The 17,019-nt window shown below is 39.9% G+C and overlaps 1 protein-coding gene across 1 annotated transcript; it reads left to right on the top strand.

Annotated features, from left to right (window-relative positions):
- The first annotated feature begins 340 nt into the window (after positions 1-340).
- CEP15 (centrosomal protein 15) lies at positions 341-14,390 on the top strand. The gene is made up of 5 exons (XM_082060403.1): positions 341-655; positions 1,798-1,879; positions 2,616-2,739; positions 7,456-7,530; positions 10,119-14,390. Exons 2-5 carry the CDS (start codon positions 1,827-1,829, stop codon positions 10,260-10,262), a joined length of 396 nt encoding a protein of 131 aa, XP_081916529.1. The 5' UTR covers positions 341-655; positions 1,798-1,826; the 3' UTR covers positions 10,263-14,390.
- Positions 14,391-17,019: the final 2,629 nt, after the last annotated feature.

Here is a 17,019-nt window from a genome sequence, read left to right as displayed (position 1 = left end):
TCTCGCTCCTCCAATCCCAGTGAAGGAGGCCGATCCCGACCGCGCCTAATTCCGCCCACCGGGGCGCGACGAGGCCAATCAGTGCCTACGACTACGCTCCGCCTCTCCGGCCGTCTCCATGGCAGCGGGGTTGGCGGGGGGGGCGGAGGTTAAAGCGTCATGGATACCACGGTGGTTGGTTGCTTCACTTTAGGAAGCCGGCGAAGCTGCAGGTAAACTGGGTGTTCGTATTTATTAATTTCGCTTTCTGGCTTTCTTCTCCCTTAATTCTACAGAATGGTACGTTCCGACGAGCTCATAGATTCCCCCCTTCCCAATGGTAGGGCTAAGGGCGGGTCCCCCTGTGGCCGCTCCGCTCCTGCCTTTTCAAGGGGCGCCGGCCTGAGGGGGAAACGACCGGTCTGAGCGGGGAGCGGTCGTCTCGCTGCCTCCGGCCGCCCTTCGGTGCTTCCCAAGGGCTTCTGACGAGACAGGGGGCGAGCGTGAGGCTGCCGGCGGGACCCTGCCCGCAGCGGCCCGGCCCGCTTCACACCTTGGCAGCCGCCCGGGGAAGCTGCGTGTGAAGCGGCTGCCCCGCGGTGCTGGGGGAGGATGCTCAGGCCGGGTGCTTGTTTCTCGCTCCCGTTTGTAAGCTACGCTCCCCTGAAGGAAAGAGGTGCGTGCGGTTGTGCTCCCGGTGCTTTAGTTTCTCCCGTTGCCCGGAAAGGCCTGGCCTGGTGAGCACAGGCCTTGCCTGGTCTCACAAACAGGGTGGAGTCCCCCACAGAGGGGACGTGCCCCTTATTAAACGAAGGGGAAGCGTCAGCAACAGGCCAGTCGCATAGAAATATTTTTCAGAGCGTGGTGGAACACACATCCCTCGGATATGGGCTCTGCTGAAGTTGCGAGTGTGCAAAGTTCCATGGGAATCTCCTGACAGACAGGCCTTTCAACATGTTCTTACATCTTGAATGAGATCTTTTAATTCTACCACCCTTCAACATTGTGAATGCGTGACAGGGTCTTTAATTTTACTTATTGTGATGACAATGCTGTCACCTCTGAGGTGAAAAAATATTAGACTACAAAACACTATTGGACTATAAAACACTCGGCCTTCTGAAAAGTGCTGTAGAATCTTGATTTGTATGCAGTGGGCAGTTGATTTCCTTCATATCTCAAAAAAATCAGTAAGATGTAAACAAGTGGTATTTTCCATCACGTACTGCGTTACAGTACTGAAAAGTTGAGCTCAAGAAGTTTTCACTTAGTTTTTCAAGCACTTAAAAATTAAACTGGCGTAGTGGCTGAAGTTCCGTAGTTTCATCACGTCTGTGCTTAAACAGAGATTCCTATGAACAGGGCACTGTATCTGTGAGAGGCAGTTATAAATTGTTTGTACAACTGTAACAGCTTTGTGCTCAGAGTAAGGTGACAAAAGCCAGAAATCACTGATGTAAACAGTAATACACAGATTATGCAAGCACATTTGCATGTGCTGTTGTAAGCATCTGAAACTTGAGAAAACTTACTGCAAAATCTGAAACTTGAAAGTCAAATTTTAGTTCTCTCATAAATTATTAGAATACAGTAAGATTTTCCGAAAACATATTGTGAACCTTAGTAGTGCGCATGTTTTCAAAGCATAATTTAACAATGCCTTGTGGTGAATATTAAAATTTATAAGCAGGTTTTGCGTAGGTAGCTGATATATAAATATGTGCGCAACTTTTTAACGTGGAATTATTTAATGCTGACAAGTGTATGTTCATGTATGTCTTCGGAAGATTTTAATTTTGCTTGGCTTTCCTTTAATAGAGTGACAAAACTGGGGCAAACAACTGAAAATGTCATCCTATTTGGCTCAGGAGGTTCACCTTGCTAGAAGACACGAAGAGATGTAAGTAATGGTTCCGGCGCTGTGCCCTGTTTCCCAGCACTTCGTGTTGTGGTCTTGCGAGACCTCCCGTGCTGCACATGCCCATCCGGTGAACAGTGAACCTGAGCTCTGTCAGAGCACAGTGGTGTTTCAAAAAGGGGTTGGTGTTCCAGGAGGTGGCACTCTTCCTTCATGAACTACTGGAATTAGCATCCTTGATTGCCGTTAAAGGTATTCAGGTTGATGAGGTTTTTTTGACTTCCAATGTGGTGCTGGTTTAAGATTTCCATTGTTAACCTCCTGTCACCGTTAAATTCCTATTTGGGGAAGGTAATTGGATTCTCTCGCTCTACGCCTCAATTATAGAATTGCTTCTTTGATCCTCTGTAAACTGGGATTGTGAAGCAAATACAGTAATGATTCTGAAAAAATCTGTTTTTCTTTTAACAACTAGTGCTTGCCAATGAGCAAGAGTAGTACTGATCAAGTCACCCCAACCCACCCTGTCGTTCCTGTTCTGGGAGATTCAGTGCTTCTAAGCACCTTAGCATATGAGGGCTGCTGGTTTTAACGTTATAGCTTCGTACAAGCACAGCAGGTGGTGTCTGCCTGTACCTTTTCCCTCCCCCAGCACACCCACCCTACAGCCGGCTTAATTAGCCCCATAGTTTTGAGAAAACCGGCTAAGGTAAAAAGGTTATTTTCTAGCTCCTGAGCAAAATGTTCTACCCACTTAGCAAAATGTTTTCCTTTGTAGACTGTCTCAGAGATCAGAGCTGCTACAGCAGATGGAGACTTATCTAGGAGACAAAAAGACTAAAAAGACATGGCAAACTCAAGCAGCTGATGCAGCTTGTAAAAGGAATGCAGCACTTTTAAATGTAAGTTTCTACCACTACCAGGAACCGCATTGAAATGTCATGGTTATATAGGCTGCAGAACTTTAAAAAAAAAAAAAAGGGTGTTTGCTCTACTTATCATTTGAATTCTCCTATATGCACTTCCCTCTTCTGGAACTTGACCAAAAGTATTAAATTACAAGTCTTTATTACCTGATGGCATCACTACCTATTTCCCATGCCCTTCTTATATGAGCCTTGTGGTAGCAGCTGCTACTCTCTCTCTTTTTTTTTTTGAGTACATGTAGAGATGCAACACATGCTATTACATGTCTGCCTAAGAGAACTTAAGAGTCTGACAAGACTCAACACCTCTACACTCTGAATCAAGTTATAGGGATATATTTGGAAACAGGGTCTAACATATATGGCTTTTAGTCCAGGATAAGACCTATTCTTCCACTATGGTTGTGTGAAGTTGTGAAAGAAGTTCTCAGTTTAATGCTTTTCTTTAAGGAGGTGTAGAATGACTTCAAGAATCTTACTTGCAAGTCTATAAAAGCAGTGTTTGGTGTTTCTGGCTCTTCCTAGTGGTGATACTCTTAATAATGTTCATAGCTGTTCTACATATCTGTTGTCATATTTAGGTAAGATTTGTGTTTCATAGGTGAATTTAGCAGAAGTTTGAGAACGGGCAGTTAAAAATATCTAGGTTTGATGTCAGGGACTGGAATGTTAAAACCTCTTCTGGAACCCCTAGCTTAGGCATCTGAGTTTGAAGAGATTGCATTTGACCACTGATATGAGAATGCATTTGAAAAATGTTTGCGTGTTGTTCAGGAAACAGCAGAAAACTGTACCTCTTGTGCATTTTCTTTAAACTCTTACTTATTAGGGGTCCGTATTGCATGTGTTGTGTTCACTGAAACAGTAAATTTTACTCTAGAAAATGAAAATATTAATTCGTGTTGCCAATTTTTTTTTGTTTCTTCATGCAGAGCCTGGTTAAGCTTTCAAATGTTCAGATTTTGGGTGGGTACAATTCTGTTGCAGGTCCTCTTTGTATTTAAATGGAAGTTACATTTAGGGAGTGGCAGACAAGGCAGAACAGTTAATCAGGGATGTCTTCTCAGCTTTTCTGTAACAAGGAAGATTTTCCAACTTGGACTCTGATAAACTGGTGCATTCTGGTCTGGAGCAACCAAACCCCTCAGTAGTGGGTATAGGTATTAATAAAGTGTAGGTGCTTCAGTGGGAGGCTGGGGAGAAGTGGATGGTTTGTTTATTTTTTCCATAGTTCATGCTCCATTGATTTAGCAGTTTCAACCATTATGATTCCCATTTTCCATATGCATTTTATAATAGGTTTTTATTTCATAAATACAGTTTTTTTATAAATTCTCTGTATTTTATGAATGGATACTCAGTTAACATATACAGGCAAACACAATAAATGCAGGGTATATTTCTGCATACTGAAAGCTTGTTGTATTGGAAATGTTAACAATAGCTCAGACATATACAGAGTGTAAATATTTTTGCAGTTAAACAGATATTTGCCATCTTCTGTCACATCCTCAAAATTGTTCCTTTCAAGTGTCAAAAATGTTGGTGTTTGTATGGAAAAAAAGCAAAAACACATGTATCAAAACAAATTCTGTTGCAGGATAAAGTAACATAAATCATTTAAAATCTATTAATTTTATACTGGCTTTAACAGGCATGCACTCCTGCAGATGCTTTCTGATAAGAGAAGAAAACAGGCAAGAAAAAAAATCTATGCAGAATAATATATGAGAAGCTTGAAAACAAGACTGATTAATGTGCCAGCTTCAGAATATTGTTCCTGATACCAGGCACTGTACATTTCACAGTTACCATGTGGAGAGTTGTTGATTTGGCCTACTCAAAAATACATGGACATGATGAAGTGTTATTTTTTTATTTGCATTTTGGGTTTTTTGCATGTAAGCAAAATCAGTTGTTTTCAGTATGTGATCATAGCAAAAGATATTTTTCTTTCTGTGTGGTAGTTGATATTTATGCACAGGAAAGCATTTCAAAATTAATTTATTTTTTAATCAGTAGGAAGCAAGGAACAAAACATTTTTTTAAGTTAAATGTTAACATTACAAGCACTTGTTCAGCATTTTAACATAATTATCAGAGTATTTTCCTTGATGTCTTTAAAGAGAGACAGCAGATTAGGGAAATCTGTATCATTCAGTACTTACATAATGTTGCTATACTAAAAGCAGAAATTAGACTAGTATTTATAATCGAATTTATGACATTTCTTTGTCAGTAATATTTCCTGTGTTTAGAAATATGTGTCACTGTGCAACAGCTTATAACATGAAATAGAAAATAAAGAATATGCTAAATAGTAGTTAGTTTGGGGAAGGTAATTTAGACCAAATTTGCTTTCCTTCACAGGCATGTAATTCTAGGATTATTTAAGTGGGATTCTGGCAGACTGATATCAATATAAGTGACAGCTGAATTTGGTCCCCTAAAAGTGATGCATGTGTCATGCATTCCATTTTACCTCTGGGGAAAGGTCTTGAATTGTTTTTGTTCTAGTCCTTGTGGTTTTAGGGGAAGTGTTGTAAGATGCTCTCTTTTTTTTCAGTACTGTGACATATTAGATTTGCCGTTTTTTCCAAAGTAGTTTACACTGATGATATATTCATTTTTATATTGATGAGGATAATTTCTTTTTCACACAAAGCTTACTAGTTGTATAGACACACAAGAAGTGCCATCTAATATTTCAGTAGTTTCAGTTATTTTCTAAAGCACACTACACCTTCCAGCAAAAATTTCTTTCACTGTCTGTCATTAAATCAGTATTCTGAATGACAATAGACTGCACAACATACAAACTAGAGTGAGCAATGAAAAGACACATCCAATATCTAGGCTATGCCAAAGTGACCTTCTCTACTAAACATATATGCACAACTGCTGTCTCCTTTCTTGCCTGAAAGACACTCATTTCCCATCATCATAAACGTTCCAATGACTTAGCTGAGTACATAAAGAAATAATGATATTGGCTGATATTTTTCCTTCCTGTGAAAATTCCTACTGGAATTAGGAGAAAGGAATCAGAAGGAAGGAGTATCCTATGGAAGAATATGAAGTGAACATTACTGATTGATTCTTCTTTTCATTCTGGTGATAGCTTCTCCAGACTTGTTCTGAGCCATACTGATAGGAGCTTTGTTTAGTGCTATTTGGGGTCTATCAGTTCTAAGAGAGACTCCTCAGAGAAGCTCCTTGCTTAGGTTGACATTGTGACTTCAAATTACTTCCATCTTTGCTCATATTCTCCTTTTATGTTTGTCTCTTTTTGCTTTTTTCTCACTTGAAAAGAGACAGCCGTTTGCTACTTCTGAGGATTTGGATAAATCTGAGACTTAGTTTGCTCTTTCTCAGACATTTTTTAGCTTCCTACAAGCGTATGCACTTAGCTGTAGAAAAGGGAGAACAGTTTTGCTTGGATTAGATTTGTAAACATGTACAAGAGAACACAGTCATGCTGTAAAAGGAATTAATGAAAGAAGATGAACACTGAATTTCAGCTAACAGTAAGGCTGTTTTTTGCTTTTATTAATCATAATCTACTGAATTTGAGTAATATTTTCCAAACTAAACTTGAGTCGAGCGCTGCTTACTTATTGGTGTATTCAGATTGGCTATTATTCAATCCGAGTAATCAAGTTTGGGCTCTCTTGTGGATATGCTTCTCCAGAATCTCACTCTTCTTCTCAGTGGCAGTGGTGGTGAATATTTGGGAAGTCCCCTTGGGGAATTTCCTCTCTCATTTAGTTTTTCTGTTGTACTCTTCACACCCGCTCTCTGCTCCCAACTCTGCCATCTGCTATACTTTCTTTCCCCCTCCACTCTGTTCAGCTTTGGCTCCTTCACACCCCACTCCCACGTCCCTTTCTGTCTCTCTTCATCTGCCCACCACTCAATCTCTTCAATGTTTGGGTATGGAACTAAGCCCACGAGAACGGGTCAGGACTTTAAAGGGGGAGGGCGGTTAGTTTGGGGGGATGTTTTGATTTGTTCATTGCTGTTGTTTTTTGGTCGTTTCTCTTTTTTTCTTTCTTTTTTTTTTTTTTTTAATAAATTTATTTAGGCCTTTTTGAATCCAGCACACATCCACTGGACAAGCAGAAACCCAAGTGCTGATTTTTTTTTTTTGTAAGAAAGCTATGCGAGGTGCATTGTCATCCAAGTTTGTCTGGTGAACAGCTTGCTGCAGCTCTACATTTTTGTGCACATGTTATGCATGCATATTAGCAAGTCATCTTTGTCTTGAGGAGTAAAGATCTTGCACATAATTTGCCTAGTTACTTTACAGTTACACTAGCTAGAATACATACTTCAGTCTTCCTGCAGTACAGAGAAAACGATTCTGTTCGCCCTTATTTTTCCAAGTTTTAGAGAACAGAATTTAACTGTAATATATTCTTGTGTCTGGAAACAATAATGGTATTTTACAGCAACAGGCCTATGCGGTCATAAAGTTTATTCTTGTATCAAAAAAGTACAGCAAACATATTTAGAAACTGTGGGATGTTAGTCTAATTAGTACAAGCTGAATTTTAGAACGACTCAACTGAAAGATTTGAACTTCAGTGTTGTTATTTGAATGCTGTTTAGCTGTAATGAGTTCATTTATTTAAATGTCTTTATGTGAGTGTGCATTTTACTTTTAATGTTCCTACTTTGCCTGTGTTTTAGGATATACAAGCAGCAGAAAAAAAGCTGCAAGAAAGAGTGTATTTACTTCCACATCCTGATACTGTTAAGTTAGAAGTAAGTCCTGAAACTGTCTTTTTATTTGCTGTTTACCAACTATTTTGCTTTTTTCCCCCTGAAGCATGTTCTTAAAGTGAAAATAATTGATTTTAAAATCCAGTGACTGGTATAGCCAAAGGCCTGTGTACTGTGTAGCAAGCTGAACCTAAATTCTGGGGCAAGGTCCCTAGATTCTGGAGCATTCTGGTGGAAATATTTAGTGGCTTTCAGATCTATAGAAAATGCTATTTAAAAATTAAGTCAAATTTAAAAATAAATATTGTGAATATCAGAAGATTACTGTGTGTGCATCAGAGCTATTTAGTTTGTTTTATGGGTCATCCCATTTTCAGTTTGCCACAGATTGTCATCTTCATGTTTCAGGGTCAACAGTTTATCTGTATGAACAGAAAAAAATTACTTCTCAGAGTTATTTTGGGTTGTGTGGAAGCCTATGAAAAGTACTGTTACAGCAGGAACAGTCCAATGTTACTTCTCAACCCATAGTCCTAAAACATGATTTAAGGATAAAATTTTTGAACAGAAAGTTACTCTGGGAACTAAATATCCTGACACAATGTAACAAGTTCAGTTCCCTGATCTCAAGACTGTTTTACCAGTATCCTGCAGTGGTGAAGGAATGAATGATGAGGACAGAAACAGTCCTGGGAGCAGGAACCAGAGCACAGCTCTGCTGATGCAAACTAAACAAGACTGATAAGTCAGATTCCCACTTGTGTTTCTTGAACCGGTGGTTTGGGGGCTCTTTGTTTTATGGTGGCTTAGTAGTGTGGAGAGTCCCACATTAATTTGTGTGCTAGGGCACTGGCAGAAGAGGGGAAAGGTGTGGATTTGAGCACTGTCAGCCTGCAAAGAGAGGTGGATTGTACATCATTTTCACACCTGCTGGGCAAGTGCTGTAATGCTGAGGCTATTGCTGAAATAGAAGGCATCACTTCTTGTTCTGGTTACTGTTAAAAGTTTTTGTCTGTCATTGTGTTTGTAAATAGCCTGCCCCTATCAGTGCAGCAAATAATGGGCACACAGAGTATGTCCGTTCCATGAGTTTTTTATTATCTTTTTTTTTCTTTCTTAGAGTTTTTAGACCAAAGGGTACCTTTTTTTCCTAGATACCTGCATATCTTGAACGATGCTAAGAACAATGCCAAGCAACTAATATTATACCCATTTTGACTGTGTTCCTAAGTAGTTTTAGACTCTTTTCAAGGCACCTCTACAGTTGTTTGCATCAGTTTTGGACTTCTCCCTCTGCCCTGTATTAGGTGGTGGCATGTAGACCAAAGTCTGCTTAAACTGGAGAATGTAGAGAAGTCGCTTATGACTGCAGAGATGTCTACGCTCTGCAGCAGCGGTTGAATTTTAGAGAGAACAGAGTTACTATTTGAAGGAGAAAATCCTCTTTCAGCCTTTTTTATACTTGTAGAGAAGAGTGCTATAAATAGGGGAAAAAGAAAACTTTCTTTCGTGGTACAGAATTCTTGTGTGTGCTTTGTTCCAAAACCCTTCTGAGCATATTTCACTCAGCCATATATGTGTCTGTATTAATATACTTTGAAAGTTATGGCTATAATGGATCCCCAGCTTGCTAAGTCGGAGTAGTTTTGTGTGACAGCACATATGCTTGTCAAAAAAGATTCTTTGAGTAAATCTGTTGAAGAAAATATTTTTGTAAATCTGCAAGAGCCGTAGTTATATCTGAGATACATGTGAGGATCGAAAAGATTAGCCAGGAATCTAATACTCTGCAGGGAGATGTTCAGTTCTGTGGTATGCTGCTTCTACATTATACACTTAGGCAAGTAAGGGGGAAAAAAAACCTTAATACATATGTACTATAAATGTTTTCTACTACAAAATTACTTTTTTCTGAATGGACATAAATATCTAAAAATACACTGGTGGATGGATTAAAGTCTTGGCTTAATACAGTTCTTTGATCACAGTATTTTGTGGAAAAAAAGCAAGGTATGTGGCACTTAACTCTGTAGGATTTTGAAGAAAATTTTATCCTTACGATACCAACACAAAAAATGATGGATGGTATGTCTGTTCCACAGATAAAACAAAAGTTAAACTTATTACTTACATGGTACAGGGTAATGCAGAGAAAGAGTTAGATAAGCCACAGTGGTTTTCTTAAACCACAGGATAAGTATACAGGTAAATTTCTCTAAGATAACCGATTTACTTCGCACTTTTCATTTAGAACATTAAACAGTTTTGTTCCACTTCAAAATCAAATTGCATTAACATACATACTTAAACTTTTCCAAAAGCAGCTTTTATATTTATTGTCACGGAAGGTATTTTATTAAAGGTACTGTGAGGGTCTAAATTAATCTGTTGCTTACCACAAGAGGGCACATCCCGTCACTTCACAGTTCATGCTGCAGAATGAAATCTTTCCAGGCTGGTTATTTTGTATCATACAAGTGATTTGAAATTTCTTGTGTAAGCACGTTGTTGTTTTCTGAATTGCTTCACTTATAAGGCAAGATTTAATGATGCATTGCATATGTATATTGTTTTTAAACAGGCTGACACAGATTTTGAAATTAAGTGTTTTTTTCTTATGTCTTTCTCAGACTCTCTATTGGGCATCAATAAAAGAATCTCTTCCCAAGTGGGAACAGTTTCTTTTAGGAAGAGCAGAAGTTCCTATTGGTTTTAAGAAAATGAAAACTGCAGAACAGAACATAAGCTACCAACAAGAAGATTCACAAAAATAAATGCTCTAGCTTAATTTTGTTTTGTAATTTATGGCTTTAGCAGACAAGATCATCCAGATCAGATAACAGAATATCATGGTATTAAATTGTAATGTAAATAATTTAAATTAAAATTAACTACAGTGGGTAATTTGCTTCCATTGTCGCTTTGTGTACATTTCTTTATTTTTATTCTGTAGCAGAGAAACAATCCTCAATGGGGCTTTTAGGATCAAAAGTGAGAAACACTGTTGTATAGAAACCCACCAAGGCAATTTCTTTTTCAGCATAAGAAGAGTTTTAGGTTATTTTTAATCCTCTGCTTCTACATATAAGTGCAATAAGTAAAGAACAGATTCATGCATTATCTTTCTTTACTGCAGTCATCTGTGCTGTATGTGTCTCTGTGGGTGAGGGAGAAATGAGGATTTTACCCTGAGCAGGAAAGGCATTTTGCTTCAGACAGCACAGCCTTGGTTTGGCACCAAGAATCTGTGTAAAAACCTTCATGAGAGCAGCCGTAGAAGGAACACCTTGAATTTTCCGTGTCTTGCTTTTTCCTGATTTTTCTCATTGCCACTTTTGTTGCTTCTACACCTGACTCCAATAACCACCGCTGCTTTTCCCAGCCTCCTTCTGCCTACTTTGTATTTCCTTTCTAATGGGTGCGTAAAGACGAGAAAAAGTAAATAAATCTGTTGGGGTTTTTGCTGCATCTAGGCTGATCTTAATGCTATTTTTGACATGATCTGCAAGTCAGAACTTTTGCTTAGGCATGAAAAGCTTGAAAGAAGCAAACTCTGAAAGGTAGCTGGCAGTGGCTGTCCCAAGAACCAAGCATATATAGAAGCTGAGGCGATAATATTTTCATTTGCAGCCATTGAACAGCTCCTCAGCTTCCTCCTACATAGGTGCAGTATCAGTGAGTTTTGATTGTACAGTGGGCTAAAAATTTCACTGTTCTAGTGCAGTGCTTTTTAAAGTATCCGTTCAGCGGAAGATCCTTCCAGGTGTGTGACTTGGCCTGTAGAAATTTAATCCTTCTTAAGCCAGGGAAGCCTAGGAGAAAAATATATATTCTTTTTTAAATTAAGAAGCTTGACTTGAGTCAACATATTGTTAGAATTTGATCTCACATGCACCAACATACCTCCACACCTGATTTGAAAGGAGGAGGGAAAATAAATTACCTCTGCTAGTGTTTGAGGATATGAAAATGTGGTGATTACACATTTTGCTAGGCTACTAGTGAACTGATCTGTGCATCTTCATGCTGCATAGAAATAAATATTTTTAATAGTAGGGATGTTTTAATTACTTTTATTGAAACTGAGGTACTTTTTAGCGACATTTCTCATAAATGTCCTGGTTGCTTGGGATCCGTGCACTAAAAAGCTTGTGTTCATTTAGTTAACTAAACCTTGTTAAATTAGTATTAGCTGTTCGTGGGGGGTTTGTGGTCCAGTCAGAACTAGAGAACTAAATTCTAGCAGAAAACTATAGGATGCCTGGGTAGCACCAACATCTGCAGATGTGCTGTGAAATTAGACTCAGTTTTGTCTGAATTTAAATTAGCTGAAGAATCACTGACACAATAAAATCAAAACTTCAGCTGCGATATAAAAATGTGTATGTTTTCAAGGGGAATATTAAGAGTTCATTTAAAACTTTTTCTATTGAAGTGTCCATTACACTGATAAGTTTTTACAGAAACTGCCATCTTAGAAATATCCTGTTGAGTGGGTGTTGGTGTTTGTAACAATAACGTTGTTTTCATAATATGTGATGGCAGATTAGCACGCTTCTCTGCAGTGTTGTTAACAGTTGTAATTAAGGAATAAACAGTAAAGGGTGTCAGTCCGATGACAATTTCATCTATAGTGTCACAATACAAAATGTCACAAAATATTAGAACTGTTATATAACTACAAAAATATCAAATTAGGTTTTCATCTTACAAGCATAGAGCTAAAAAAAAAAAAAAAACCTGGCAAAGAGACCATTGCAATTTTATACCTACTCAGTGTTCTGTCACAAAGACAACTTGGTAATATTTTCTTCTGTAAAATCACAATGTGGTTCTCAATCTGATTTAGCGGGAGTGTGTATGGTTCTCAGAATTGTAGAACTCAAATTTAAAAAGCAAATAATTGGAACTAGTTGAGCAGACAAGAAGGGAAAAGCCCAAAAATGAAGGGATGTGTGAGCAGTTAGTTGCTAACAAAGGAAGATTCATCCCAGTCTTTGCATCCAAAGGGAAATCACTTAAACTGAAATCTGGGCCCCTAAGTACTTTATACGTGTGAATAATCTGGGTCTTTATCTCTTTGGACTCCGCCTAAACCCTGGCACACAATGCGGATGCTCACTATCTCCTTGCCCCTTTTGGTTTCCCGTGGAAGGAAAGCAAAGAGTGTGGACTATGAGGACATGGCACCTGGATGGCCGAGGGTTTTGTAGGTGCTCTGAAAGGCAAGCAGAGTTAGCGTAGTTTCTGTGCTGCAGTTAACTACTCAGACAGTGTTTCTTTGTTGTTATTGAGCAAAGAGATAAAGATTAAAATGAAATAATCTTCAAAGAAGGATTTTTATTTTTTTGTCCTGTAGTATAACTTTAGGAGCAATAAGACAACTAGTGCCTGGAAAACTGTATACGGACGTGTCCAGAAAAAGATAAAATGAAGAGAAACATTTAAAGCAAGAATGTGTATAGGTGACTGCTCTGAGAGACAGAGACCTTCCCGTTGGCCTCTGGTCTGACGTGAATAAATGCAGTTGCAGATGAGCGTGACCGGGCAGAGCGCAGGGCAGGGAGGCACAGGGGGGTGTTGGGGAACAGGAGCCTGATGTAGCACAGACCCTGGGCACACAGGGCAGGGAACACAATGAGATGATACCTCCTGTTAGTTAGATTTGTTGAGCTCACAGCTTAATTTACTATGACTGAGCTGGCTCACCACTTGCCTCTCTATAGATACACATTTGAGAAAGCAAATTTACTTGTGTTTAAAAAAAGAAATTCCCCCCCCAATGTATCCATACTCATATGGTTAATATTGGCTTTTAAATGAGATCTCGAATGGATATTCTTCACCAAGTCGTGGCTGTTTCTTCAAACATATTGGTTCTATGTAGTTATACCCCATCTTATCCCAAGTTTTTATATAATGATATAATATCTATTATAGATAACTTTATATATAACTCTTATGTAACTTCTTACCCATCTTGGGTAAATGTTTCTTTTGCCTCAGAAGATAACCTGTTACTCTGCATTCTTGACTTGCTCCTTTCCCTTTTGTATTAAAATACATGTATATGTAAGCTGCAATGGTCCTGTTACTTTTTACTTTTCTGGCAAGTGAGGGAAGGCAACAGAGATAAGAGCAGTAAGGAAAACTAAAAGTTTTGCCTGTTTCTAAGTTAATTGTTGAATATCTTACAAGAAGAAATAATTAATCATCCTTTTTTAGGTTTACGCACAGATGAGTAACCACAGTACTAACCCAGGAGCACAGCCTGTTCACCCATCTTGTCACCTCTACCATCACATTCTGAGCTTTTTACTTTCTCAGTTATTCTGGCTGTGGGGGTAGTAGCAGAAGGCGTGTTAGTTTTCCCTAGGATAAGAAATTTCTTACTCTGCAGAATCTTGTTTCAAGCCTATTAATTTCATTTGAGAGTACATATGAAACAGTAAGATAGTTTAGACACGTGAGATTTAACATGTACTATGGTACCCTCTTGATTCTGTTTATTCAGGGTCATGTTTTCATAGAAGTTGAGAGCTAGATTTTAGGCTGAGCTTGTAGTTCTTTACTTCTGTCTTCTTCATTCACATAGAACAAGTCAGAGATGTAGATGCTCAGTTTGAGCTTGTTGGTACTGAAAAATAAGAACACCAAATTTGAAATGGAATGTACTTTGGGAGGTTACATCTGAAAGAAAACATTATTTACTCCATAATGGTAATTTTCATAATATTTTAATAGTTGTGTTCAGATACGTGACCTTAAACATCACCCCAAATGCAAGCTGTTTTCACATATTTGTAATGATAAGGTCTTCATTACTGTAATATTCTGTTTGCTCAAGGATTATAATCCATGGATATACTGTGTTACAGTTGAAATAAAGCTTTGATCCTGTAGTCACTGCCTCTTGGATTTCAGTGTTATATTGCATGTATGAGATGGATGTAAGTTGGCGCCTGTTGTAGCCAAGTGTGTGGACACTGAGTAGGCCAGTGATAAATGCTTAGTTATGATATTTATTTTCCTCTGACACTGATCTGAAATCTGCTGAGTGAAGATAAGAATCTCAGAAGTTCACAGCTGAAAAATCCAAATGTAATGAAACCCAGATCGAATATTTGCAGTCTTCCTATTGTTTCACAATAACTCTGTGCTAAATTAGTTCAGATACATGATTACTGGCAAGATATGGATAGAGATACTTATACCCTTGCAAAGGAAACGGGTGGAAAAAAAACCCATGTTCTCTAGTGCACCCTCCTGCTGCGTGAAGCTCTTTGTCTTCGCCGTAAATAGAGTGATTTAATTTGGGAGTTTGCTACTCCTTTTAAACAGAGCTGGAACAGCTCTTGAAAATGCCCTAAATTGTACCCGTTGTCTGTGTTGTCTTACAGTTGTATCTCTTTCATTCGAGTTACTTTGCATACATTTCTTTTTAACGCATACAGATAGGAAGTATGCTCACTTCTTCCCCTAAGTTTTATCACTAGTGATGATGATCTTAAAAATAAATGTGTGGTTTTCGTTCTCCGTACTCTCAGTCCTATCACCTACCAGAAAGCCCTAATAAGCAACAAAATAGTGTGAGACGGTATTTACATCACACTTTTGAAACAGATTCAAGCAGAGCCAGCTGCCGTAAGATTATTTTACAAATATATTGCAAATTAATAAAAGGAAAAAATTGCCTTTCTATAAGTAAATTACAGTCTCCTTGACTAATTACAGAGCGTGAAGCCGCAGTAAATTAGTACCTGCCTCACAGCGGTGTTGAGAAATGTAATTTTGGTTTCCAGACATGCGTTTCTTTCCCCATTTAGGCTGTATGTGTTCCCAATAGCTTCATTCACGGTGCTCTAACTGTTGCTCAATAAAAGCTTCCGGAGAATAATTTAAGTGAACCACGCGCCTGCAGCTTTGTTAAGCGCGATCTAACCTGCGCGCTCCCCCGGCAGCTGCGCTCGCCGGCGCTCCGGGGCTTTGCGGGGTCTGCCGGGGGATGGGGCGCTCCCAGCTGGGGAAAGCCCAAGCCAAGCGGCTGGATAGAAGGGAGAAAAAATAATCAAGGGCATTTCTGTGTCGCTTGCCAGTGTGAAATGGGATAGTTCTGGACGCGGGGAAGGTCCGAGTGGGAGGACACACGGGCGGCGATCGGTCACGGAGCGGTGAGGGAGCGAAGCAGCGCGTTCTGTGTGTCCTCCATCACTTCACGGCGCCGAGATTGACAGGGAGGCCCAGGGCAGCGGGTTTGATTCCTTGGAAACGTTCGTGATAACAACCGTAACGGTGGAAAACGTATCCGTAAATCCACGGGGGAAAGGTTTGTGTGTGTGAACGAAACTGTCGCATTCCCTCGTTAACTGGGAACGGTGTTTAGAGTGAGCTTAAACAACTACAGCCGCTTTACACTGTTCCTCGGTCGTTTCTTTTTATTAACTTTCCGGGTACACTTGGCTTTTTCGTCTATAATCAGCTTTCTTTTGCTGAATTCATTCAGTGATGCGATAATCCAATGTTGGTAATATCTCAATTCATTAACATAATGAATCAGAAGGAAGAGGCTGATTATAAATCAGAAAGCTTCTATTTATGTGAAATATCTTGGCAACTGGCAGCAGTAGGATCGACAGTAGAAGGAGTACCAGACAGTTAGCGGGACTTTGGGAACGCGATTGCAGGACCTCTCAGATGCTCTCTGTGCGATTTAAAACGCCTGCGCCCTTCGAAGGACAAACGTTCCCGTTGCACCGAAGCAGCGGCGCTGATTTGGGCAGATATTTGGCTTTCAGGTGGTTTAAAGCGCCCGGGCCCGCTGGATTTGGGCGAGAGTTTTGTCGTTCCCCCCGGGGCTGGGGCCGCCCCTCCGTGCTGCCGGGGCAGCGCCGCAGAGTCCTCCGAACCTGCTGGGCCTCCGTTTGTTTGTCTCGCCCGCGGGCTGGGTGGTCCGCAGGGGATCGGAGGTGCCCACAAAGGCTCGGCGAGGGTCCGAGAGAGGCGAATTGCGGCGCTGCGGGTCCGGGGAGGTGCCCAGTCCCTGCCCCATCAGATCGAAGTTCTCCCGTCTCCGGACCAGATCGCGTTTAAAGTTGCTCATTAGCCTGCCTCTTTTGCAAAGGCAGAAAACGGCAAAGATGCAATATCGATAGGAAAAGTCAAGTTTGGTGTTGTTTCAGGTTTATAAACTCTGGGACCAGAGCCTTTTTCTGAGATCCTTGTTGGGCAGCATTTTTTCCCCATCCCCACTAGGGACATCAAGGATTTTCCGTGACTAAACGCTCTTACCAGAGTCACTTTAAAGTAGATCTTTACGGATTTTAAGAGCACCGTTGACTTTCAGCACGCTCAGCGCAGCCGAGGGGCGGGAGGGAGCAGAAGGGATCCCTGCGGTCCACCTGGCAGGGAAAGGTAGCCTCTTCTTAAACAGAAAGCACGGAAGTCTAAATGCTCGCCCCACTTCTTTTTCTTTCTAAATTGAGGGCACGTGTTGAGGGCACCTTTCTGTGATTCAATCAATTAAACAATTGC

This window comes from Streptopelia decaocto, assembly GCF_964273445.1.
Source record: "Streptopelia decaocto genome assembly, chromosome: 8".
Lineage (NCBI taxonomy): Eukaryota > Metazoa > Chordata > Aves > Columbiformes > Columbidae > Streptopelia > Streptopelia decaocto.
The sequence above is the reverse complement of the archived record's forward strand: the minus strand, read 5'-3'. Positions and strand labels throughout refer to the sequence as shown.

What these genes read in the sequence shown, in the direction of transcription:
- CEP15 (XM_082060403.1), top strand. Translation starts at nt 1,827, where the DNA reads ATGTCATCCTATTTGGCTCAGGAGGTTCACCTTGCTAGAAGACACGAA. An exon ending in GGAATGCAGCACTTTTAAAT is followed by an intron (nt 2,740 to 7,455) that starts GTAAGTTTCTAC and finishes CCTGTGTTTTAG; the next exon opens with GATATACAAGCAGCAGAAAA. An exon ending in CTGATACTGTTAAGTTAGAA is followed by an intron (nt 7,531 to 10,118) that starts GTAAGTCCTGAA and finishes TGTCTTTCTCAG; the next exon opens with ACTCTCTATTGGGCATCAAT.